Below are 27,684 nucleotides of genomic sequence, written 5' to 3' on the forward strand. Positions count from 1 at the left end.
GCGGCAGGGGCCAAAGAGGATGGGGAGAGCCGCGCTGCGGGGCGAAGGCGTGGCCTGAGACGAGGGGGCGTGGCTTGGAGAGCGGGAGGAAGCGGGCATGCGCAGTGGGCGCTGGGCAGTGGTTCCCCCCCGCCGGCACCTCCCGCGTGGGGGCGGGGCCTCAGCTCCGCTCGGCTCCTGCTGGGCGGGAAGCGGCGGCGGCGGGATGGCGCAGCGCGGCCGGTGCCCCCAGCACCAGCCCCTGCTGCCCGTAAAGCCCCAGCGCTGCCGCGGGCCTGGCGGCGAGAAAGGATGAGGGTTAACGCAAGAGCTGCTGCCGCGTAAGGGCGCGTTGCTGGCTGCGGGGGGTCCGTGCTGCACTGCCCCCGCGCTGGGCGCCTGCGCCGGGGGAGGGAAGCGAAGGGCTCTCGCGCAAGGAAAAATAAGTAAGATATTTATTAATATCGAGAAGTAGAAAACACACAAATCCATATCCATAGCCTGTTTAATGTCTTTTAAGTTCAAAGAAAAAAATAAGATGTTATAGATGCTTTGCTTTCAACAAAGAGTACTGAAGAGTCATTTGGAAGAACTGAAGAATTCAGTTGACTTGAAGAAATGAAGAATGCAGACAGATAAGAAGCACGGAGGAAATCTAATGCAGTGCCTTCTGAAACAGAGGTCATGGGTAGCTTTTAAAGTGATCGTGTAAATCTAAAATTCAGAGATAACTCTCCCCCCTTTCATGTGCACGCCAGTTACATAAAATCAGTTGACAGCATTGGACCACGTGCTCAGTACAAACAACATAGCTATACATTAAACACCTGATTTTCTTTTCTAAATGTGCTAAGTCCATGATAATAAATTTCTTCATACATTCTTACAAATGGAGAATATTCCTATTTATAGTCTCCAACGCAACTGAAAATATACTTCTGCAAAAAGGATATTCAGTAGTTTCCCTTGGCTATGAAGAACATTTGTGTATATAAACTATGTGCGGTAATAAATAAGAATAAAATGAAAGAGTAAAAGGAATAATAAAAACATTTTTCCCACAATAATGTATTGGACGTGATAGTTGATTGCCTTCGTTAAAAAAGTAAATAAATAAAAGAAATCACTCTGTCTTCTCTTTGTCACTTCCAATTCAGGCTGCAGCCTCAAAAAAAGCAATTAGTCCATCTTGATCACAGCCATCCAGAACTTCCAGAAGAAGAGGAACTTTTGTTTTCACATTGGTGCCTTTAAATTTAAATTTATCTATGAAGAGATCTGTGATCATACCTGCAAATGTAAAATTCCGAGATTTTTATTTGCCTTTTCACAGTGACGTATCTCTACTTTTAACTCATTACCATCTATAGACTATTCTAGTCGATTTTGTTTTTAGAGACAAGACTGTTTTTAAACTTCATGTTTTAAACAATGATTTACTTTAAACCCAAAGCACTCTCCTGTTATCCCAGATTCCAGCTTCCTTCCAAAGGGTGTATTTCTGCCTTAGAATTACCCAGACCTGAAACACTCAGGAGAAAGGAACTGTCCAAGGGTAGGGAAGGAGGACTCATTACTAAACCTAACGCCTGGCAGAGATTCCTTGAGCTAAAAGCTATATAGGGAAGCACCAGAAAAGGTAACAGAATTTCCTTCACTTAATTAGATCAAAGATTCTCCCTTCATATCCCATGCATATTTTTCTGTTAACTCATAAAAGTCTTTTTACTTTGGCAGAACTTAATCACTCATTCAACTTATATACACTCTTAAATGCCATCCTGAATTAGAATATGCTCCTTAACCATGTCCATAAGGACAAGGATCATCTGAATATAAAAAGCTGCCTATGACATAAAAAGTACAAAAGTCACTCGTGAATAATCCTGTATTTGCATTCGCAGCACTATGCTTATGACAGCAAGATAATTTCAGAAGTTCTCAGTTGAACAATTCTTGAGGACCTTTGGAGATTTTTTCAAAATTTGTAGTAGCAAAAACAATTTTGGTATGTGCTAAGTTCTACTATCTTACTTTTAACTCTGGAATTTTATGATCAAAAATACCGTGTAACCATCCAGCCTAGCTGTAAGAGCAGATGGACATATATATTTAGACACCTATTGGTCTCCTGAAGCTACTCAAATGTACCCCCTTACCAAATTATTTCAATGCTACAGGTATTGACTTCATAACTATTTCAGTCACATCCAATGCGTTCTCTGAACATTAATTTGCACTTAGAAAAAAAGTTGGGTTGATCAACAAACCATAAAGTCTCTCGAGATGCGCAGGTTGTTTTTTGTATTCCTCAAGCAGCTGATCTGCCTCTTCTAAAATGCTACGGTACTTAGGTAGCAGGAAGTCCACATTTCCTTCATGAACTTGTAATTCCTCAAAGACATTTTAAATTGTGAAAATTAAAGACTGGTAAGTACAAAAAGAACATAAAAGTAACAAAAATTCAGCTTAGATCTGACTGGAGGAAATACTTCAAGGACTAAACAATGCCTTTCAAAATAAGACGCTTCTAAACTAGCAAGAGTTATTTTCTAGGCCTTCTAATGAAATGCCAGATGTTACTTGTCACTTCATACACTAGATTCTCAAAATGCTATGTGTTACAGCTTTGAGCTCCAAGTCCTGCCAGAACAGGATCACTGCACAGCTCAGCCTCTATACAATCAAGCCTAATGAAGGCCCAAAGCCTTCACCATGCCTTCACAGAATACGTGAATTTTACAGAATACGTGCATTCTTTTACGGAATAAGTAAATTCCTAGAACATGCAGCATATATTAAAAGTCCAAAGGTAAAAGCAAATTCCAAAAGTATGACTGAACTCATAACAGCAAGAGATTTTAAAGACCTCTCCTAAAATGCCCCTGTCTACTATCAGATCAAATTGACATAGATCCTTTTACTCTGTACAGAAAGACTGTTCTTTTCTAGACTCAAGGTAATTAGGCATTTTGAGTCTTCAGGGATAATAGCTTTTATCAGTTGCCAGATTATTGTACGGCCTCTTAATAAGTTATTTAGATACCAGTGACACAAAAACGTTAAAGGTTTGCTAACTAAAAAAACCTAAAGCAAGCACAAAACACTTCCTCCAAGAGCTGCAACATCAGTATTTATGCACAAACATAACACGCAGTGAGAATAAATTCTCTATTATTTTGTATCTCTCAAGTTTGTTTAATCAAGGTTAAGTAAAATACTTTTACTTAAAAGAAAAATATACAACATATTGTGCGCTCACTAGTAGTAAAGTTTTTCCAGTAACCAAAGAGAGTTCTGACAACTAGTCCTTTGGTGGTATCAAGCACAAGAAGGAATCAGTTGCCCATGTCTACCGTCCAATTTAAACACCCTCCACAACAATCAGTAATTCTATGTATTATTCACTAGTTATATAGTACCAATAGGAGTTTTACTTTAAAATGTCTGTCTCCTACATAACTACTATTTGTGTCTTGGGAATCGAAAAAGAACAGATAATATTATGACACATATCTGACTTGAGTCATACAGCTTGATATTTGCCAACATAATCCACATAAAAATCCTTCGGGGAAAATACTTACTTTCAAAGCATCTATTAAGTGAACCTTCTTGGCCAACAGCTGCTGATACTCTAATTTGGGGTGGATAAGCTTTAATGTATACCTCACAGATTCTTCATTTATGTCTAGCAGGGCATCAGAAAAAAAACCCCACAACAAGCAAATGAGTAATGTGTTTCATTTAAAAGAATATAAAATAAAGACAATAAAACAGCAAAGAAGTTTTACCATATGATATATTAAGATTAATCTTCCTTTTAGTGGCCTCTTTGGAAAGCACATCTTTTAAGATGGATATGGTAGAAATGTTGTCAGATTTAAAAAATCCCTCACCTTTTCTATTTAAAAAAAAAAAAAAAAAAGACTTTTACACAAACAGACCAACCTAAAACAGATGCATGCATTAGATATTTCCCCATTTTAAAATACAAGGCCTATAAATTACTACCTAAATCAGAGAAAACAACCTCTATATAGGTCATAATGATTCTTCATATATTGGGTGGTTGTATACACCCATGTTATTCCCTCCTTTCCTATTCAGCGCAACCTTGTCAGAGAACAGAATTTGTTCCAGTAATTAAGACAAAGCAGTATCTTCAAGCATACACAGATAAAGCGGTTTTATCTTACTTGCTGCGTGGCATTAAGGTTACACAAGTAAGATTTTGGATGGTGTTCTATATACCAACATTCTTCTTAAGTTTATCATTCAAACACCTGGAAGGCAAACAGGAAGGCAAGCTTCAATACCAGGAGGAAGAAAAAAACATGTCCTCCCCCACAAGAGCCCCAACAACTTCATAGTTGTTAAAGTTAGAGATTGTATCATTACTGTACAGTACTCAATCATGGTAATATTTGACAGTCCTTTTTAAGCAAAAATTCCCTACTGGGAGATTTTACTGGGGATGGGAGGTGAGAGGGATGGGGGAGGCAAACACTAGTGTGTGCATGAGGATAGTCCTCACAGACTAGTCAAGAATGAAAAAAGACAACTCCAGCATAGTCACACTCTGCTTCAGTAACTATATTTTACCTGTAAGTACTTTCAAGCTGTGTACCCAGAAAGGTGTTCTGAAAATAAAAGGTGATACTCTCTCCAGCTGGAGTCTTCTCAGGGACTTCAGGCAAGCAAAACACAACCCAGGAATGAATTTCAGCAAAACTGAACTGGCCTTTGAGCATCAGTGTATTCATAGGTCTATGACATTATGAAAGTAAAAACTGGTCATTAGTTACTGAAAGTGGTACTATCAGTGCCCTGGTTATCCATATGAAAAAAAAAGTTTAATTCCATGTGGTCATCTTCTTTTGATCAACATCCTGCAAAAAAATCATGTCTAACTCTGGTATCTTGCTAAGCAGCTGTGTATTGCAGATTACAGTTTTCTGTATCTCAAGACAAAAAGTTTTAAGAACATGCAAATTTTATCTACTAGTAGGTATGTCAAAACTGGGCAAGAACTGGGTGGAAGTTTTTGACATACCTCATTTCAAGTTGTTAAGCTCAAAACTTATGACAAAGGCAAATAACTGACAAAAGGAAAAAAAATATGACCAAGAGCCTCAAAGGTCTTCCATTCTGTAAGCCACAGACATATAGCATTTATACCAAAAACAAGGAACACCTTTCCATTTCAAGTAAATACATGTGGTATCATTCATTCAGTCCCTCAGTTTTAAGCAACCAGTAGACTGTAATATAAGATACTAATTAAGAGTGGGGAAATCAAGTAAAATTGGGTAAAACAAAGAGGGATATGGGGAAAAAAAGTCAGTTTGCAGCTAAGACAGCAATGGGAAAGAACTACAATAAAGGGCTCAGGGGAAACTGAGGCTGAAACTGAAAAAGACAGTGTCACACAGGACAGTTTCCTTTCTGCCACACCCTCAGCTCCACTAGCACATCGGGCTGCACTATAATGCCAGACCAATAAAATAAAGACAACAACCTGAAAATACAATGATAAAGAATGGAAAGGAAAGCAGGAACCTGTTAAATCTGCCCCCTTTTTTTTTTGTCAAAAAACCCATTAAATGGAACCACATGCTCAACTTTAAGTTAAGTGTGATTACTTAAACTTATACAGTAAACATTGTTTCAACTGGATTGTATCAGTTTTTCAGAATAAAACAGCATTGATTTTTCTTTGTAAATACCGGTCATGGTCAATAGAATGAGTTCTCTGATGAAGTGAAAGTGGTTTAATCTGATATTGATGAACTTGGCAGGTTTTCGGTTGAATTCTTGGGGTTACATATGCTTGAAGTGTCCCATATTGTCCTTCAATTGATCGAACCTGCATAAATAGAAGCAGAACCCACAAAAAAGAACAGGAGGGAAAAGATTAATTTACCAGAATTCAGAGAGATTTCAGATTTCCAGCAGGACTTCAGTTCAGTACAGTACAGAGTACTATACAGTATTTACCTGACAATGTCCCAATAAATAGGGCAGATAAGAATATTTTAAAACTAGATGAAATAATGGATGAATGTAATATTACAAAAATAAAACCCACTAACTTACCTTCTGATTAGTTAAAATACTAAGTCTGTAACTTACTCCTAATTCTTCAGTAGCCCCCCCTATTGGTTTTTATAAATTGTATTCTGTAGCAGTTAACAACACAGAATAGATTAAAGAATATATTTTTTTAAAGTCAACAGAATTTCACAATATTCTCTCTTTAATGTCCATCTCTTTATAACAATCAAACTTCTTCATGAGCTATTTTTGGAAAAGAAAGAGATCAGATTTCACAGCTCAATAATCAGAATACCCAGGATGTGCAAATACATTTGAGACACTGTCTCCACCTCTGGACATGTTTGTTTTACAACCTTAGTTATCTCATGTATTTTATAGTGTCTCAGTACTAGAAAAGGAGTGTATTGCAGAAATGCATCCACTTCAGTGTGTTTTTAATAAAAGTTAGTAAGAAAAAAGTCTCTTTGGAAATAAAAATCTCAAAGACTTAAAGTGGTTGCACAGTCTGTATGTGCAGAGAGGAAACACAGAAGAGAATAAACTGGACGTGCCAGGCACTGGATAAGTAAATCACTGGAATTTCTTGATGTACTGAGTGGGGTTGCAGTAGAACTTACATAGATCAGATCCATACCATCAGGATCCAAATGACAGAAGGATAGTATAGTGTTTTGATGACACTATTTTTTTTGATAATACACTATTAAACAGCAATGTTTTTAGTTGGAGGCTAACTAAACTCTCTTTTCTTGTATTATGAATGCATTTGATCTTCTTTTTGTGTGTGTTATATTACCTATTCTTTACATAGTACTTTTAACAGTAAAGGCGGCCAGCGTCATATCCTTAAATTAAAATAAGAGAACTGAGACACAGGGAGATGAAATGACCTGCTCAGAGCCAATAGGCAAACCTAAAGCATTGCTTAAGGGGACCTGAGAGATACAGGATAAGTCTCAATTCTGCACAGTAGGTCCATTATTGTGATCTCACCCCCTTCTCATAAACAAGCAAACGAACAAACAAAAAACCCACCCCACAACTCTCCTGCATTTTATGTGTCTTACGCAAACTTAAATTTCTAATGACAAAAACAGTAGTTTGACTGAGAGTTTTACATAAATAAACACACATCAGATTAGGAGGCTGCAGTGGTAGGTGACTGCATCAAGAGAAAGCCTGGAGTCTGTGTGTATCTTGAGGATTATTTTTGCTATTTTTACTAATCATGTTTTCACTTATTATTTTCCCAGTGGTAACCACAGAAATGTGTGAATTTGGTGGATCATTTAAAAAAATTAAAAACAAAACGGAACACCACAAAGCATGCCTTTAATCTAATAAACATGTATGTACAGAATTTGCCTCCTAAAATACAGTCTATTTTCCCTGATCAGCATTATTTCTCTCAAATACTTCTAGCACCTTTTATCCTCAGAATTTTCCTTCCCACACCTTTCCACTTGAAGTTTCACACAATGTCTCTAGAATCAAGTACTTTCACAATGAGCGATTTACCAACTGCTTTCATTTTAGGGGCAGCCAAAGCAGGATCCTAGGCTCTCCTTTAGATATTTATAGAAACCTTTACAAATTACCAGATTAGAAACTTCTCAGGGAACAAGCAGTGGTAGAAAAGTACTATGTGAGAATAACCTGACTCATCATTTGCTCAGGTTAACGAGTCAATCCAGGTGGAGATAGATCTCTCTATCCCTAAGCAGACTGCTACATACCATATGGTTTCTTCTGGAAAGTATTTTGTGGCATTTTACCTTAAGTTCAAGTCTTGTAGTGTTTGCTTGGCATCGGTAAGTTGCAAGAAGAAAGTTGCTATTTGGCTGTGAACAATAAAAAACAGTGGAATAATACAAAATAGGTCTGTGGATTCACAGTTCTGTTGGTCTGTTCTAAGTGTAAACATACACAGTAAAGAGTTTGCTATTTTTGCACAGCTATTTTTCAAAAGATAAATACAACAAAGCAAGCTTTGGTTCCCATGAATGTTCCAATTAACTTTAAAGATGACAGAGTAGCAAAGCATCTACCTCTATACACAGACAAATCAACTGCAAACTCCTATATTCTTTAATAACACCATAAAAGGGGGGGGGGGAAAAAAGCTAGAAACTTTTTAATGCAGAGAATATCTGTCAGCCTGTCCCACTCAGCTGCAGTATTAATATAGCCTAATGCCTGAAAACTACAATTATGCTAATTGTGGAAAGAAAGATCCATTAAAAAAACACACCAAAGGCAGAAAAACAAAGTAGCTAAATTAGTGAACATGAAAAACGGCAAGAAACTCTGAATAAAAGCTCATTGTGGAAGGTTCCAGGGTAAACCTATGAGGTGCCAATTCAGCTTTTATTAAAATGAGAATACTCAGAGGACTGTTATGAAGAAAGAGACATCGCAGAATATTTTCATAATATTCCTAAGTAGTTTCTGGATTTTTTCCCCCAAAGAAATATGTACATACATATATGTGTGTATACACACACAGGCACTTATAGATATATGTATCTATATTGACAGATACATGTATTTATATATAGAAATAAATATATTTAAGTATATTATGTCTATAATTGTATAATTATATATAAAAAATGCACCTGGTCAAGCATGTGACTCTCCAGACAACAAAATTTTCGTGTTCCAAAGTGATTTTTAAGAGATACAGTAAGATATATATATATAAAAAAATATATATATATTTATATATAATATATATATATGTGTATACACACATGTATGTGTGTATATATATTATATATATACATATTTATATATATATATATATATACACACATATATACGTAATGTTCTTTGTCTAAATTACTTTCAACTGACTATACATGATATTGGCAAATCCAAAGAGAGCAATACTGAATACACCTTGGACACCTCTAATTAGGAAGGAAAAAGTGCCAGAGCAGTCACTTCTGGATCTGTCCATGCACATTTAGCTGTGCCTTTTATCAAGGTCTCCCTCTAATACCTAATTTTGCAGTATCTCTAATGAGGCTGAGTTCTCTAAAATTACCAAATAAGTAGTTTAACTCCATATACTTACAATTACAAATATATCAATCCAAATTCTGTTCTTTTTAACAAACAGTATTAACCTCTTTCTTCACACAATCTCTGTAAATATCATTATTTCCTTTGTTTCACTTACCTCAGAATCACAGCTGCTAAAACTAACAACAGCAGAATTTTTATCCACATCCAGCAAGTCTATTGGGACATCACTCTGTAGAACATATAAGGAAGGGAAAATAAAAAGTTTAAGTTCCTGAGTAGCTTCTAATGCATTTATCCTCTAATCAATCATTTTTAGTAATGGTGAGGCAATATGATTGCTTCATCATTTATAACCAAGAGGTAAAAGCTTAAGAGACATGCAATTTCTTGCTTAAAGTTTATTTCCAGAGGAATGTGATGATCTTTCTCTTAGGGCGCTCTGAACTCTGTCGTGTGGCTGGCTTACAACCCCAGCACAAGATAGGCAACTGTCTTTCAGATGTGCCTGAAGTATATTCATTCATGACTGAAATGTTTCCCCATTCTAATAGGGGGAATGTAACATTCATTTAGGAAATAACGGACCATACGAGATCATTATTAACGATACTTTTACTTACAACAAGGCTTTTGACACTTCTTTCCTAGATGTGTTTTCACCTGTATTAAAATGAAAACTATTTGGATAGCATAACAACATTTAAAAGCTTTAAAATAATTAAATCACTTGATTTAATACTGCTTTATAACTTAACAGAAGTGTCAGGAAACACCAGCAAATACGCAAAAGACTTCCTAAAAGTCTTAAAACTTAAGAACTTAAAAACAGTTTTATTGCCTTCTCTAGCAATAGAAGGCAATACCAAGCATTACCTCAGAACTTACAGCCTTTTCTTTAAATGACAGCAAGCTCTACAATAAATTCAGGCCTAGATAAAACAATTCAAGTTTTCCTCACTTAGCTAATAAAACTGCAGAAACCATAGAGCTGCAAACTGGTTATTGCTTAGCCTTTCTCTAATTAAAATCCTTTGCCATAAAAATATTTAACAGAAAGTGAAAGGAAAAAATCATACAGTAGTTCCCTCCCCTTTAGTATGGCAAATTTACCTAGACAGAAACTCCTCCTGGTCAAATTTTTCTCCCCAGGCATATCCCAGAAGAAGTTAACTGAGTACCATTATTCTTTTGACTACCAAAGATAACTGCATCACCCGAAGTGAATGTTAAGAGGAATAACTAATTAAGATGGCTTTACTTGGCAGGCATATTTGTCACCAACAACATACAAATCGGATACTGCTGCAAATTGTTAAAGTACACAAATGCGGCCCGTACTGTTCTAAAACTAATCTTCCAGCACAGAAGGTAATTAACCAGCCCAGTGAGAAATCAGATCACATTTAAGATCCACTGAACTCACTGCTCTTGAAATAAAAGTGATGTGCAAGAGCAAATACAAAAGTTGCATATAAGCCTGCTAGTACAGCACATGTTTCAGTCTGTTTTGGTACCATAATGATGCTCAAAGATTTAAGTTCTATTTGTTCCGAAACAAACATATAGAACAGTTGCATCAATATTCCAAGCCTACACATTTCAACTCTCTAACACTTCAGATACTTAAAAACAAACACATACTTAGCAGATTATAACTTGTCTTTTTAGACAGAGAGTCTCTTATGTTTTAACTTTCATTTAAAGATCCATGACAGCCAACAGGAAAACAAAAGCTCTCACCTGCACCAGGACATTATCTATAGCCGTCTGCACCTCCAAGATGAGGCTGTAGCTAGCATCGTCCTTATTTAATGTAAACTTATCATTCACACTAAATGCAGGCACTGATGAAACAGCAGTACTGGACTGAGAAGACTGCTGGTATTTTTCACGTTCCTGAAGTACTTTCATCTGTAAGTGTTCCAGTTCACTCCTAGAAAAGAGAAAACACACATAAAGTTGTCAGAAAAATTAACTGTAAAAGCTACACTAGAAATTAAATATTATACTTGCAAAGCAATCAGGTTTCTGATCTTCTGTCCACTGCTTTCCAATCAGATGTGACCAGTAAGTCCCCTTCCACATACATAATATCACAAAGATAAAACAAAAACTACGTAATATGAAAATGTAGGTTCTACCGTACAGTGCCTGAAGAATTTTCTAAGAGACACTGAAAAGGACACTTCCTTCCCTCCAAAAATACAACACATTTTAATAATACATCAGTGACTATTTCCCTCACATCACTTAGAAGATAGAAACAACACAGAAGTGCAGAATCATATCTGGCTGACACTATGAGGAAGATGGCATCAAGACAACATCATCTGAAGACAAGACAGAAGGGACCATGAAACAGCAGATTACTATTGATTTCTACTTTGAGAAGGTTTGACTCCTTTTCTGAATACACAATTGATACAAAAACAATCTGACAAGATCAGACGGAAGAGGATATTTCAGCTTTTAAGATCTGAAATTTTATTACATTTCTTTTCAGTAAAAATTACCTTAAGGATGAAATCTTGCTTTGCATCTCTTGACTCAGCTTTAGCTCTTCACCGGATCCGCCTTCTCTATGGATAGGTTCTGTAGTCAGTCCTGTCAGCCATCCTAAACCAAAGTTTATATTCCATATAAGCTACAAATAAAAATCTACTCTCAGCTTTTATATCTGAATGGAGCAACTTTTGTTCAGGATTTGGGATAGGGAGAATCAAGCCTTAGTTTTATGCTCTTTTGGAGGATAAACTCCAAAATGGATCACTCTAGACACCGAGCATAGATTTTTATGGGAAGGGAGTCATTCTACATTTACAAGTTGAAAAACATTACTTATCCTTTTTCATAGAGCAGTTTAAACAATAAATCTATCTGTAGCAATTTTTATCTGAGGGTTTTTGTCCCTACTTCTGACAGAAGTTTTTCTAATACCTGGGATAATTTGCAGCACTATATTTGAAAACACTAAAGAGAGTTGTGCAATTATTTATAGAAAACTACATATTGCATAGTGTGTATTGAGACAGAATGCTGTTGCTCGAAATGGAAAAAAAAGCTTTTTTGTTTTCTTAATAGCATTTACTTATAAAAATACATACTACTTGGTTATACCATGACACCTCAGGTATGCTGTGCAGACTTAGGTGTTTCGACTTCTAGAATTACCTCACCAAAAGAAAACAAAGAGCAATATCGCATTATTATAAAATGCACCACAAAAGCTGACAAGTGAACATCCACAATCTTTCACATTCCTCAGCTATCTACTTCAATTACCAAGAAAGCCAAATAACGGAGCATGAATTTAAAAAATCCACTGAAGTCCAACACTGCCAGGCTTCAAATGCAACTTCTACTGTTCAGAGCACTACTTTTCTTACCTGCCAAAATCTACCAAACCCAATCTACTGTACACCACACTGGAGTTTACCTTTGGAAGGCCACAGGTGTATGCATGTTTTTCCTTTTCATTTTTATTCCATCACCATACCCAACTTCTACTGAATGAATGATAAACAGCATACCTGAATACGTGCAGGCTAAAATTTCATCATATCCATCTTTTCCTACACAGCCACCTTGGACTGAGGCAATGCTCTCTGATAAAGCCTTCAAATAAACACATTCAAGTACAAGGAAATATCACTGCACCTATTTTAGAAGTTTGTTTTTGCATTTTTAAGTTTTTTTTCCCTCTTTTACCTACATCACAAAATATCTACATACATGCAGAATATCTAGATGCAAAAAGCAAGCAAGCTAGCTGATGACTATCACAACTAAATCAGGGTGTTTTAATTAATACATTCTGATTCTACTCTGTGTAGCAAAGGCAGTAAGAGGTGGCCTAAAGTAAAACACTGATGTACTAGTATTTTTCCAGTGGTAATTAGCAGTCTGACTGAAGCTAAATAATCACTATGAATTAAATCCACTATTTTAGCAATTCATAACCAAGGTAACTAAGCCCAGAAAATCCTGACAGCTAACATTTATTATTTCATACGCAAAAGAAAGATTATATACAATTTACGTTTAGTTTCTTCACTGAGAAAGCAGCACCACTTTAGGTTTCACGCAGGAGAGGGTTCAATAGTTACCAGAGACAGAGCATCAACATACCCACTACACTATTTTGATTTTTGCTCAAATAAGGATCACATCACTTTCTGCTTCTCAAATATTAGCATAAGGCTTTGAAGTTCATACAGTCTACATTACAAAGTGCATCAATTTTTAAAAGATGAATGACATTTTAGCTGTAACTTCCAACCTTGTAAAACCTTGAAATTTTGAAATACAGATTTTTTTTTTTAATTCATTTTGCCAGCAAAGAAGAATATGATGAACAGGGACTTACATGATCGTATCGAAGGACTGGATCATCTGCACTCTCAAAGTTATAGACTTCTAGGACACCATCATCTCGTCCAATGAGTAATTCCTTAACTCCATCTCCCAAAATGTCAAAACTATCAATACATAAGATACCTAATGGAAAAGACAAGGAAACCACTTACTTCATCTTTGTTTATGACACATTACTACACAGGCCACATTAAACTACATAGAAAGAAATTCTTGGTCAGCTTTTAAAGTTTTATTAATGCTATTTCCGGCTGAGTCCACTAGAGAGGGCTGAAGTCTCTGATCTATGGCCGAAGGTCAACAAGATGGCAAGTGATTTTATGGCTGCCAACAGCAAGTCTACAACACTACAGCCCCCTCCAGTCATGAACACTAAAGGTGAAAAGCACTGCACAGACATCCCTTCTGATAATCCAAAAACTCACTCCTGAAGGATTTAACCTGCCCATGTCAAACTTTTCCCAAGACGAACTACTTGCCTGTCCACTCTACTGTAATATTATTTGTTTCTGAGAGTGTATATAAAGCTGTAGTAAATGGACTACTACAAATTCTGCCTAATTTGACAGAAGTAGGGTTGTGACTTGTGCCAGATCGGGATTAGGTCTATACTGCTGAATGACATGTTAGTCCACAAACACACCACCACTGAATGTGGAACCACAGTCTATGACAACCAATAGTGTTTGGACAGGACAGACAGAGCTATAGTCTGGAAGAAAAAAAAAAATGCGAGTAAGCTTTAGTATAAGACTTAAGAAGAAAAAAATCAGATGGAATTTAGTATTTCAAGTATTTCAAAGGAAGAGTATGGCCATACTTAAATGCATTTTAAGAGGGAAGTTTAGCAGTATCTTTTATGAGATAATTAAATTAACTAAAAAAACAAAATGTATTCCTGGTCCTCTCCTTTTCAAAGGAGTAAAGACTAATACATGCTGCAGAAGCAACAGCATACCAAGATTAAAGTAGAGAAAGTATTCTACTATATTTTGACCAGTTAAACTATGGTATAGAGCTTTAAGGAAATCCTTGTTCTATCTTCAGAGAGAAACCATAAGAATAATTTTTTAAAAAGTCTTGCAGAGAAGATGCCAACCAGTCCTCTGAAAAGACTTTAAGACTACTGAACATCTGAAAGTTTAGCAGGTACATCTGCCTTTAAAAATAGTCACCAAAATCATAAAAACCTCAAGGGATTATATATGAATTTATATTCTGTTTTAACATTGCCACTTTAAAAATTATACTGTAATAACAAAATAATACTGAAAGACTGGAAATAATATAAACAGAAGACCCAAAGCAAGACAAATTGATTAAAATTTAGAAGAAAGGAGAATGAAAGAGAACTTATTCATATTCATATCATATACTGGAATAATTATAATACACATCCAAAGTATCTATGAATAACATCTCTTAATTATTATACTTGTAATAATACCTAAGCTATGCTGGAAAACTAAAGATGAAGAGACTGAGACACATACCTCCTCTCTTTTTTTCATTTCCAATTTCCCACTTATGTACAGGATTGGAACCAGTAATTTGGATCAGACCCACTTTACCATCAGAAGTTCCAAACACAATTTCTTCTCCAGAATCACCTAAGCACAGAAATTCATTTTAGGATCAATAAAATCAAGTACACCTGTTTTAAAGATCTGAAAATAGCGTGCAGTTATACTCTACTTCCCAAGGATAAAAGAAAATATTAAAGTCGAGTAACACAACTGTCAGGCTTTAAAAAAAAAAAAAAAAGCCAAATACATGAAAACTTCAACTGTTATAACTTCTTCAACACTAGTACTCTCCTGTGCATTAATGTCCTCCTGCACTGGAGTTCTGCCTAGATGCCAGGGCATTCATAATCTAGTGCTTTAAATTTAGGTAGAGAGAGGCTTTGTGGTTCCAACTAGCAAATAAAATCTGCCTTTATGGAAAAGAAACAAAGTGATTCATTAAGAACACAGATCTAACAGTAAATATTGTATTGAGACTTAAACGAAAAGAACTGCTTTTCCAAATCAACTTTGAATATTGCTGTCAAATAGTCTAATCCAAACTAAATTAAGCACCAGATTAACACACCAAAGGGATTTATATTGGGTTAAAACATGTTAACAAGAAGGATGACCAAACTATTTTAAGCTTGATCCTTCTTGATCCTTCTGCCACATTCTCAGTGTATGGGAGCACTACCCAATATTCTCTCCTATCCATGGATGGATGCAGCTAAGAATTCTCATTAAGGAAATCTACACGTAAGAGAGAAATCCAAAACCAGAACTTGCATGAGGTTCCCAAAAGGCTAGTTCATATCTACACCATGAAACCATCTTACAATAAAATGCTGCTGTAAGAGGCTTTCAATGAAATGTGAGTATCATTGAGAATTGTCTAAAAATTTGTATATAAGAATTAAAGTCAGAGCAGAAAAAGCGTAAGGCGGAAATAGTCCCTAGTTCCAAATCTCCACAATAATCTCCCCAGCATCTCAACGTAAAACCACTATAGTACTCCTCCCGCCATCTCTCCCCCTTTTCATCTTATTAGTTTCTCACTTGCCTACGCAGTATAAATGCTGCAACTCTGACTCAAAAATTGTTTTTTTGTATGAGGGGGAAAAGGTATCTTTAAACTTGGAATTTCTTTTAGTGTCAACAGGCTTTTCATCCCAATTGCCGCATATGAACCTTTTCCACTAGAAGAACAACAACAAAAAAACTCAGTTAATGATAGCGTCTTAAATACTATTAAAAGATTTTTTCCCACTTTTCCAAATAGGAAGAAGTTATGCAAATACCTTCAAGTTCCACTCCCCTCCCCCAAGAAGTTGGTAATTTTCCAATAATTTTGTTCAAGTGCACAGTGCAACTAAGTTCTCATCTAATTAGAATGAAGTACTGATTCGAACTACCATCAAACATATATATTTAGATATAACTATAACAAATGACTTTACATGGTCACAGCTGTGACCCATGTTTAGCATCAGCTTCAAAATCAAGGCTGTATGCATATAAGCATTAAAATCTCAGAAACATAATAAAATAGTACTATTCAGTTATATGTATATTAAAAATCTTGTTACTTCCATTTCCGTTGTTTAGAGCAAGAACAGTAGGTGGTCCAGAAACTTCTACTTCATACAGTAAATCAGATCCCTAAAGACAAAGAAAACTGTCTTGAATGAGTTTAATAATGATAGATGCAAATTACTTTTTTTACATGGATATGCTTTACTTATACAAATTCTCAATACCTGTGGGAGTACCATTTCTAAGCCAGAACAGTATAAAGCGTACATAAATAAAACATAGCACTGATTTTTAAAAAGGTCTTATAACATGTTATTATCATTTAAAAACTCTTTTTATGACAAGATACTCTGAGAATTCATCAGCCAGTAAGAAATAACAACGTTATACTATTTAACATAACTCAGAATTATTATGACATTAATTTGTGAGAGTAAGGATTTCCCAACCTATAAATAGTCACACACTCAATTCACTTGTGTGAGCAGCTGTAGTTATACGAAAAGGAATCAATTTGTTAACCATTTCCATCTCTAAATTCCAAAGCCTATTTATAGTAGAATTTTATTAATCCTTATTTTGCAAGTTTACTGTCATGATTTCCACAAAACAGAACTTTGTTTCTCAATGAAAAAAAAAAGTAGCTGCACTATTGTAGGCCATAACAAATAAGAATATGCTTACAATGTTTAAAAAGTGTTGATTCACTTGAGAATTAGCCACATTCTATGGCATCAATACACAAAAGAAAAACAAGCAAGTATTTTAACCTGTAAAACTCTGAGGACTCTATCCTGACATGCAAGTACAGGTGTAATGCAATTCACTTTCTCTACAGGAAGACAGAGAACATCATTGATTTTATCTCCTGATAGGTAGTAGTGCTGGTCTTTGCAGTCACAGTAATGGTTATAGATATAGCTTGCACAAAGGAAGAGATCTGCTCCTGAAATATGCCTGAGAAAAAGAAAACATTTCTTGTAGCATTTTGCCAGTATAGTTAAGTGATATTCTTTTAGCCCTGCTATATGCACGGACTATATTACTGCTTGCAGATTGAATGCACTAGCGTGCCACGTAAGCCATCCATTTCAGCAATTAAAAAATGTTTCTTATGCATGCTAAAACCATATGATTGATACAGCTCTCAAATTTTATCTTCTGTCTTCATGTCAAGCCCTTAGAATACCTTTATAGAAATTTAATTAATGTATTTTGAGCATATTAATTCTTCTCAAGCTGGTTTATGTACAATTTGTCCCAAGCACCTTACAACAAAATCAAAAAAAGAATAAACAAGTTGGTTTTCTACAGGAGGGATATAGGGACAGCATACATCATCACGACCACCCCAGCTGCCCTCACCTCTATTTGCACCAATGCAAGTGCCTCCACACCGCTCCCAAGCCCCCATGCACTCTCTAAGCTTCACAGTAAGTTCCTTTCTACATGTCATGTAACTGATATATGCTAAAGCCGGATGGGCACCTACGAGCATGCATTACGGTAACAGAACTATTTCATAAAATCATAAACTAACAATCTGCTATGGATAACAACAAATATATAAATACAATACATACATAGCTTTGATGCTTTCAGTGAGATTAGTTTCAAATGAAAGGAACTGCTTCCCTCTTTTTGTGAAACCTCTAACTTCTGATCCTGTAGCCACAAAAATTTTCTCTTGAGGTGTATTAAGAGCTCCTCCTAACTCCAATCTTGCAATTTTTTGGCCTGGCAGTGTCTTAAACACTGGCTGTAAAGCAGAAAAGTAATTTTCATCATCCCAGTACCATTCTTACAGTCATCTTTTCATACAAAGGATGATAAATCTACTTTACAATTTCTGGCAAAACTAATGATACTATAGATTATATGCAGACAAAAATCATACTGTGCATTTCACCATCACAAAGAAATCAAGCATTCTGTAAGTCAATAGAAGGCTTTGAAATATAATAATTAAAAAAAACCCCAAACTTATTATTTATCCTTATTTATCCAAGACAATTTCAGCACTGCTGGTAGCTGTGCAATTTTTTTTTTGTTGTCCCTCTTACATATTGCACTTCTGTTCCAGAAAAATATATTTAAATGGAAAAATTAAACTTACCACAGCTTCCCCCTTTTTTATGCCGAAACATGTAATCACCCCATCTTGATCTCCAACAACAACCTTCAAAAGTATAGTCCAACATTATATTTTATGAATTAATAAACATTATTTTTAAATAACACTTTTCCTAGATTAATCATATTTTTCTGTAGCTTGGTAAATATTATTAAATTCTACAGTACTTAGTTTGTATAGCTGTAAAGGATTATGCTTTAGAAAAGTATATAAGCTACTATAAATAGGACATTAAAGCCTAAGAACAATTTAAGTTTTAAGTGATAGCCTTTACAATCCCTCCTCTGCTTCCTGTTGTAAAGGCCAGAAATCATCAGGTGGTACCCCCAGAAGGGCATATTTGGGAAACAGTTGTATTTTCATATTTTGCATTTATTATTAAAAAAATGCACTGTTGAGTTGTTTCTGTTGAGTTTTCCTAAAGAATATTTTCCTCAATTTGAACTTATATTAAAAACAATTTTAAAAAAGCTCCTTCTGTCTGCATTAAAAGGCAGTTTGATTTCCTTGCAGTTTCAGCAATTCTTTAAATCGCAGTGGTTCTGAAATTTTTCCTACGCTCTACCAGATAGAGAAACTCAAAATATGATTAATATTATTATCATGATATTCCCCAAAATTGGAAAATAAATTAGTGGGAAACAGCAGAACAAGTTATCCGTTGTTAACAACCACTACCTTCTGCGTTGCTTTACGTCCTGATGCAGGAAGAAGCTTCATAGTCTTCTGAGATGTTACTCCCACCTGTTTAAAAGATATATTCTTATTATTGAACATTATTTTGGCTCTGCTACTTAAACATGCAAGATCAGGAGCAGTCACTGACTGGGGAGAAGCGATTCACCAGCAAAGGGAAGTGCAACACTTGGAGCTCTCCGGGGATTCCCAATTCATCCGAACGGACGCCGCAACACTCGGCCCTGCTCAAACTGCTCTGGCAGCATCTAAATACAGAATTCATCTATTCCAGAGCGTATAAAACTATCACACTAATTCAGTATATGCCATCTTTACAGACAATTACCTGATCTTCCACCGTTATTTTAAACTTTGCATGTTTATGTTCATCAGATGAAAACTTCTCTGCCAAACCCGGCAATTAAACACTGCTGGTCCTCAAAGAGGCAGCCCGACATTCCTTATACAACCAAAATTATACAGGCCACCTCGTAAATAATAAAAAAGCAAACAAACAAGTAAAACAGCTACAAGAACTGCTCTGCACAAGCAGAAATGAGGAATTCGGCGCTCAGCAGGAAGCCGTGCCGCACTAACAGTTTTTCCAGCCTCGCTAACGCGCACCGAAGCGCCAGGCCGCGGCAGCCCCCTGCCCCTCCCGCCGTTAACGACCAACGCCTTTCCTACGAAGATGTGTTTAGCTTCGGGCACCTTAACGCTACGAGCGAGCGAGCGAGCGAGCGGGAGCGCCGCGGGCCTGGCCACAGCGCACCGGGCCGCCCAGGCCCCTCTCCCGAGCCGCTTCCCCCACCCTCACCGGGCGGCCCAGCAGGGCCGAGCTCGCCACCGGGCCGCGCCGGGGGAAGGGCAGCGCGGCCCCGCCGCCGCCCGGGCCCGAAGGCGCTACCTGCAAGTAGTCCACGCGGGCCAGGCTCAGCTCCATGGCGAGCAGCAGCGCAGCGCAGCGCAGCGCAGCGCAGCGCAGCGCCGCCGCCGCCGCCGCCGCGCCGCGCCGCGCCGCCCCCAGCGCTCGGCCGCGCCCGGCCCCGCGCCACCAACGGCCGCGGCGCCCCCGTTACCGCGGCAACCGTGAGCGGCGGCCCGCGTCGCCCCGAGCCAGCTCCCCATTGGCCACGCGCGGCGGCGGAGGGGGCGGGTCCGCAGGGAGGGGCGCGCCACGGTTGGGCAGAGGGGCACGTGGGAGGGCGGAGCGGTTCCGGCGGGGCAACGGGCGCGGCCCAGCCGGGGCCAGCCGAGAGCGGCAGCCGCCCAGCTGCGGCCCTCGAGGCTGCGAGTGGTGCACACGGCGCGCGGTGCCAGGCTTCCCCCCTTCTACTGAGGGAAGGCAGTAAAGCTTTTCTTACTACGACCGTGAAAAAAAAAGTAGTTAAAAATCAGGGTTTTTAAGGCAGATAAACCTATTTTTCCTACTTAAATCTCAAACACGGACAGATGGGTGTTGCTGAAATGTCACCAGAAAGGCCGAGCTCATGGCGCAAGTACGAGGCAGCACCCCTCCGTACCCTTGGCGTCTCTCTCGTACAAAGTCGCTTTTGTTAGACGATCGCGTAAGCCAGTGCTGAGCTATTGGGACAACACCGAGGAGCCGTAAAGTATGAATATTTTATTTAACAATAAGCATTGGAGGCATTGTTTAGAACAGCGTAACAAAAGACCGGCCCTGCCCAGAGTTCGAATTTAAAAAATCATTTCTACCACAGAAAGAGTAGCTTTGGACTGAGTTCACATTACCTTTCAAAGTAGTTTAAAAAACCCCCAAACCTCTAACTGCTATTGTTGAAAGTAAATATGCTGAATTAAGAAAAAACTATTTTTTGTGTGGGGGTGTGTGTATATACATACATGTTAAACAGTGCTTCTAAAATTACATTCACACTTACCTGATTTTCATCGAGTTTTTGTGACCAGACCATGAGTTCTCAGCTTATATGCATTACTAGCATCACTAATAAAGAACATAGAGATTTCAAGTAATCCTTCACTGATCTCTAGCTGATTTATTATATAGGGAAAAATCCTCTTCATACCCAGTTGTCGTACGGAACAGAACACTACACTGTATACAGTATTTTAATTTTTTCTTGCAAATTTAGTGCAAAGAATTTTCAGCATGTATTCATAAACCTGTTTAAATACTAGCAATTCATACCATTATACCTTCTTAAAATGCATAAATGCAAAAAAGTATGATAATTCTTGCTTTTAGACACTTAAAATGAAGAGAGCAATTTTTTTGTGGTGAGTTAATAAAATTTCCTTAAGACTAAATTCCAGAGAAGCTGTACATAAAGTTATTTAGTGCTAAAAATCTACAATACATTTTTCAAGTATAAGATACTGAAATATTATTGCCAATAAATAGTTGTGCTGTAGTCAAAGCCACGGTTCATTTGCTGAATCATTCACATCTCAACATATTAGGATTTAGTTTTTCACTGAGTTTATGTATTAAAATAGCTAACTCTTCTGTTGCTTGGGACTTATCCTCCAAAAGTTCATAGCGAAGACTGGAGATATCTTGTTTGATTTCCTTTAATTCACCTGTATTAATCATTGAAAAAAATACTTGTTAGCAAAGTTTGTTATACGGTCCTTAAATAATGTTCTGTCAAGTAACATCAGTGCATGTTTCAGAATTATTTCCTGCTCATCCAAACTCTTCATGAGAGCATGTGCAGGAGTGCAGCAAGAGGCTTTACTTCTTCACTCGACATGTGAGCATGTGTCCACCCCTGTATTGTACCAAAGGTATTTTCATAATCCAGCAACCTCTACTAATGTGCTTCATGGATACACAGAACATCAAAGATTCACAAAGCCCTTTATATAGGTTAATGAATTAATCACAGCAACACTGCTGAGCAGCTGGTAAATATTAGTATTTGTGCACACCTGCCCCCCCCCCCCCCCCGCTTTTAGAGAGAAAAGGCAAAGAGATTTTTTTCTGAAGTGATATGCTAAGATCACACAGGAAAAGTGTGGCAGAGCTGGCAATAAAACTCACAGCTTCTGAGTCTCTCTCCTCGTCCTTAACAATATCCTTTGAATTAGAAAAAGTCAACCAATTTAATATTATGTTACAATTCAACACAAGTACCAACACCCCATCTAAATGGGAACCACATTAGTCAAGAAACAATTGTTAGGGCCAGCCTTATAACAAGCAACAGCATGTTTTTCATTATAGGATGTTCTGTTCAAGAATAGAAGTTTTTTTAAATATTCAAATGCTATTCTTCTAAGAAGTGTGAGGCCTGTTAATTCTTACGTGGTACCCACTGCAGCAAATTGTTTGACATGTATGAAATAACAGAGTACAAAAGAATACCTAAGTTCTCTACGTGATGCAAAACGGAAAAATCCCTAAACTCATGATTAAAATAGCTGCAATATGTAACAGTGGAAGAGAGTTTTCTATTTACAATATAGCAGACTCCAAAAGTTGCATCTTCAAAGCCCAGATATCTCAGGTACCAATGAGACTGGCAAAACGCTGCATCTTTGCTTTGCAGCTAAGACTGAGGTTCAGGGGTTAGCTGACTTGCCCGAAGTGGACTTGCCTCTAGGAAAATCATCACATACATCATGATTCTTCTGCACATTAACTGTCTTACTCATGTGAACCTGTGTATGTAAATACCTGAACAGTCATCAGGGCATTGGGAAGACCTGAACTCCACAGGTATTTTACTGGTGAGAAAACATGGACTTTTAATCGCTCTGTAGGTGATTCCCCCATCATAGAGGGAGTAGGAGAAAAGCGATGGGAATTCTGCAGTGTGGCGTGAGGGGCATGCTGCACCCAAGACAGGTACAGGACTGTCTTTCCCCATTATCTAAGTTTGAGGAGCTTCTCTGCTTCTGTCGCTCATGAGCTTGGCTCTGCACAGCCATATAGGATGGGGCAGAGTCAAAATGACAGTCACCACACAATGCTGCCTTTTGAAGGCACAGAGTTGGATTTAATTTATATCCTAATTTCTTTTCTGCTCCCAGCTTCTTGCTGCGGAGTTGTGGTTCAACAGGGAAACACTGACAAACAAAGCAAAAGTCATGCAGCCTTAGCTGAGATAGCAGCCTCTCAGGGCCCCTCATGTCATATGCGGACACAGTCTCCTGCTCCCTCCATGCCAGTAAAAGCTGTTCTGATCCCAAGCTGTTCACCACCGCATGCCAGTTGAAGGGCAAGAGCCTGCCCATACAGTGGTCTGGATAAGTGTTCCCCAATCCAGTACAGGGAGATCCAGCTAAACTAGTCCAGACCAGAACCACCTGTGCAAAACGGGTATGTTCTGCTGGTAGTGGTCATGTGGATTTCTTACTGGTTGGACCAGGAAGGTTATGACCTCCAGCTTACCGGGAACAAAAATATTGCTGGAGTGGTTACTTACATCTTCAAAGAGCAGAGCTAGCCCTGGAAAGGACATTAGTCTATAGCCTGATCATCTTTCCCTAGAGGGCAGAGTGCTGCGCTCATCTCGACTACTTTATTCGGAGACCTGCCCAGACTCATGAGGTTCTTTTTTAGCCCCCAGGCCTGCATTTCATTCCTGAAAGGCAGGAGAAAGGAGGACAGTGTGCACCTGAGTCTTACCCCAAACAGAGTCAAGGTGTGCGCCTGGCACATGACCCCTCACGCTGCTACCATACAAGTTCTTGAGGCCCCACAGTTCAGACACACACGAAGCTCAGATCCACCATTTCGCCAAAGATCTACGGTCTTGCACTAAAACAGTGGCTACAGTTCTTGTTTTTCTCACCGTACAGCTAAAGCTATGCAGTTTTTTTTTAATTATGCGCAACTTCATAGATGAAGATTCCACATAACTTCATGAATGAAAGGAATCCACGTAGTTCATGGCATGAAGTAGTAAATTGTGTGTTCAGTTGAATGAAGCAGAAAGATAGCCCTACAGCTCTGACTAGGACTCTGGAAGTCTGAATACAGTTAGTGGCTTCCTCACAAGTTTCCTCTGAAACTCTAGACAAGTCATGTCTGTATCCCAATTTTCCATGAATGGGGCCCATAGAAGTACTATGTTCAGTTCCAATTCTTTTGCCCTACTTGTCCATTTTTGTTGCCACAGACATGCTTTCCTTACTGTCTATTTAAGTTCAGTGCACTTAGTTCAGTGCACTTAAAATAGAATGAAACCCTCATTTTAACTGAAGCCTTCATGCACCACTGCAATTCCAATTCCTAATACAGCGTGGCAAGAATTGTCTCTGAATGTTACAACTGCAATGTCTCTTACCTTCATTTACTTCATCATTTTCTTTGTCCACTTGTGCTTTCAAAACATAACGTTTTATCAGTCTCTTCATTATTTGCTGCCAGATTAAAACAGTTTTATAATCAGGTAAGCATATATAATGAACCTCTATTCACTTTCGTTTATGAACTCTACTTCTCACTTCCTTGTAAGCAAAAGAATGAGCAGCCCTAGATTAAGAAGTTGTCTTACATGGGCTTTTTTGGTGGCATGCAGATATTCAGCATTACAACAAAGCACCTTTCTCATCCAGCTGCCTCTTATTTACAGAATATCACCATTGCTTTCAGGGAACATGGACAATATCAACATGTCAAATGTAATTTTGTTTCTTTTAATGCAGTGTAACATGTGGAAACAAGAAAGTTTGGCTTAGTGCAAATAGTTAGCTTTTTCAGAAGTCACCAGATGCACCACCAGGGGTTTATAGACTACAGGGTGTGGAAACCCAATCTTATGGATGTAACTTTATTATCCACATCATTATCAATGTAAAATTATAGTGGTGAAAAAAAAACTGTATTTTGTGTAGCACTTTTCTGCCATTATCTTGATTTCTTTAGCACTTATGCAGCCACTTGTATGGTGACGCTGAGTAACTTACCCAACACAGAACTTTTACCTAAACAAAGCCCTGCAGACACCAAGTTATACCTAACAAATGGTGCTTGATCTGATTAGTTATTTTGATCAAGAACCAGTTCTAGGTAATAAAGTATGCTGCAGCTTTTCTGAGTATCAGTTGTGTCTACTCTTTTCTGACATAGGCTCCTCTGCCTTTTCTCCAGTATAATTACTCTGAAAAGGGCTGCTCAGAGAGGTTATGGTATCTCCATCCCTAGAGATTTTGAGAACTGGAGTGGACCAGGCCCTGGGCATCCTGACCTGACTTGGAGCAGGAGGTTGGATTAGATGACTTCCAGGGGTCCCTTCCAACCTAAATATTCTATGATTCTATCAAATGAAAGTGTATGAAATAATTACTCATCTTATATGATGAGTAATTAATATATATACACACATATATATATAATCTCTACTTTCACACGTTTCCATTACTGAACAGTGGCCAGTGTACATACTCACCTGATACCGTGTCGGCTGATTGAGAATACTGTTAAAACTGTGTGATTCAAAAACTCTGGAGTTCGACTGAGTGAAAAGGTTTAACTAGGAAACAATAAAACAAAATTAAAACACTTTATGGAATTCACAGTTAAAAGTCAGCTGCTTTCTTTTTTCTTGGGGATGTTTCTATATTCACTATTTCAGAATCCTACTTTCAAAAAAACACTAAGATCGTCTTGCTTTTTTTTTTTTTTTTTTTAATACTGAGCATTTTAGTTATCCTGTTCACAGCATAGCAGTTGTGCTCACACAGTTCAAAAGATAACAAGTTATGACTTGAAGGCAGGAATGAATGGCCAGAGCAAGGAGAGACTCCCCAAACTAGCTTTGGAAAGGGTTATTGTGAAACTGCACCCTTAGGCATATGTTTAACTACAAGTACATGATGAAAACCATTTCTACTCAGTTCAAAGCATCTGCAAAGGTGTTCTTCTAAAGCACAAATTTCAGGAATAGTAATACCTTTAGAAAATTGGTCACTGCTTAATTATCAGAGGATCAGCAGATTCTACCACAAAGACATCATCAGATTACTCCCCCCACCACCCCCACCCCCCAAATTAAGATTTTTGTAGTAATGGGATAAAAATAGAAGGGGAAAAAAGCCTTGAACAAGATGGCTTTGTGACTAATGCACAAGGTTTGTTATTATCAAATCAGTGGCCACCATCAAATCAGATACACCAGTGAGAGTGAAGTAAAAATGCCTATCCATAGGAGAAGGCTCAAATCCCTAATCTGTGTTTGTCATTAATTTTCTGTATGACCAATTCAAGTCACTGAATCAGTAACACCTGACCTCTAATGGGGCAAGGGAGTGACCTGATGTCAACCTGCACCTGTACAGCGAGTTTGATGCTTTCAGTAAGTGTCACACATATTGTGCGTATATTCTGCATACAGCCCATGCACAGACAAGTCCCTGTCACTAGTTAAGAAAGGTGGGTCAGGAGCGTGCTATTTGTGCTTAGTCCAGATTGTCATCTTTCCTTCGGGCAATGAGACATCAGCTCAGCCACCATTTTTCACAGGGAGTGGGCCAGGTTTTATCTTTGTACACAGCGTAATACACAGTGTGTCAGCCCAACTTGGCTCAGAAGAGGCTGCAGGGAACAAAAGGATGTTCTAGGCATATACCTTGCCTTTCCCAGAAAAAAACAATTTGGTTTGTAGTTCAGAAAAAACTAGCTCCACCTCACCTGTCTCAGTGGTGGCTCAAACATGATTATCATTCTTTAGTGACTTACATTCTAAGCTGCTGCTGTATGATATATCAGAAGGAGTAAGTGCTTTGTTATAAAAGTGTATCTTCAGGGTGTTGAGGTTTCTTGGTCATTTTTTATACTTTTTTTAAACACTTGAAACGCTAAAGGCCAAAAGTAGAGCAGTTAGTAGCAAAGAGTGCTCTTAGCTCAACTGATTAAAACTGCCATTTTTAAAAACATGCATCTACTTTCACTGCCTAGAGAAAACTGGAGAAAACATTGTCTTTATTAAAGATTCAATAGCCCCAAACAATGTCCAAGACTCCAGAGATCTTCCAGAAAAAAGGAAAGAGTTGATATTTCTTATATTTTATGGTAAAACAAATCAAAAATGATTTTCAAAATACTGCTTTTGGTCTTTGTAAAATACAAGGCATTGAGGCTAATTTACTAAAAAAAGAAATGCATCCTCTTTAACCTGTTTGTGTCCCACTTTGCCATCAACAAAACGGGGGAACTGTTATCTAATTCTCTAATTCTCAAGGGTGTTGTGACACTGCATTCATTAATATTTGCACAGAACATTTAGATACCCCAATTTAGAATGTTATGGAGGTGCTAAAGATTATTATTACCAATTCCCTCTCTTCCTGCTCCCCTCTCTTGAGAACATAGCTTTTGATAGTAGGGAGTGAAATACCATCCTGACCACACTTTATCCGTTACCTGTTTTGGTGAAAGGAAAAGCTAGCTCTCCA

At 37.8% G+C, this 27,684-nt stretch overlaps 2 protein-coding genes across 3 annotated transcripts in view; both read right to left on the reverse strand.

The window, feature by feature from the left end:
• Positions 1-466: 466 nt before the first annotated feature.
• BBS7 (Bardet-Biedl syndrome 7) lies at positions 467-20,434 on the reverse strand. The gene is made up of 19 exons (XM_026096115.2): positions 20,207-20,434; positions 19,300-19,365; positions 18,604-18,666; positions 18,071-18,246; positions 17,258-17,444; positions 16,541-16,613; positions 14,937-15,053; positions 13,436-13,566; positions 12,600-12,684; positions 11,583-11,685; positions 10,810-11,002; positions 9,224-9,298; positions 7,815-7,880; positions 5,709-5,848; positions 4,585-4,749; positions 3,774-3,883; positions 3,567-3,670; positions 2,250-2,373; positions 467-1,269 (listed from the first exon to the last, which is right to left on the reverse strand). Exons 1-19 carry the CDS (start codon positions 20,240-20,242, stop codon positions 1,133-1,135), a joined length of 2,151 nt encoding a protein of 716 aa, XP_025951900.1. The 5' UTR covers positions 20,243-20,434; the 3' UTR covers positions 467-1,132.
• Positions 20,435-20,908: 474 nt separating this feature from the next.
• TRPC3 (transient receptor potential cation channel subfamily C member 3) overlaps positions 20,909-27,684 on the reverse strand; it is a 49,295-nt gene continuing 42,519 nt past the window's right edge. Inside the window, exons 10-13 of one of the 2 annotated variants that reach the window (XM_064510653.1) lie at positions 25,680-25,763; positions 24,576-24,651; positions 22,325-22,360; positions 21,732-21,861 (exon numbers count right to left, since the gene is read on the reverse strand). In XM_064510653.1, coding sequence (XP_064366723.1) covers positions 22,350-22,360; positions 24,576-24,651; positions 25,680-25,763 — 171 coding nt within the window. In that variant the 3' untranslated portion in view covers positions 21,732-21,861; positions 22,325-22,349. Of the gene's footprint in view, positions 21,862-22,324; positions 22,361-24,575; positions 24,652-25,679; positions 25,764-27,684 lie in introns of both variants that reach the window. The other variant, XM_026096120.2, reaches the window with a different exon arrangement.

This window comes from Dromaius novaehollandiae, chromosome 4 (assembly GCF_036370855.1).
Source record: "Dromaius novaehollandiae isolate bDroNov1 chromosome 4, bDroNov1.hap1, whole genome shotgun sequence".
NCBI lineage: Eukaryota > Metazoa > Chordata > Aves > Casuariiformes > Dromaiidae > Dromaius > Dromaius novaehollandiae.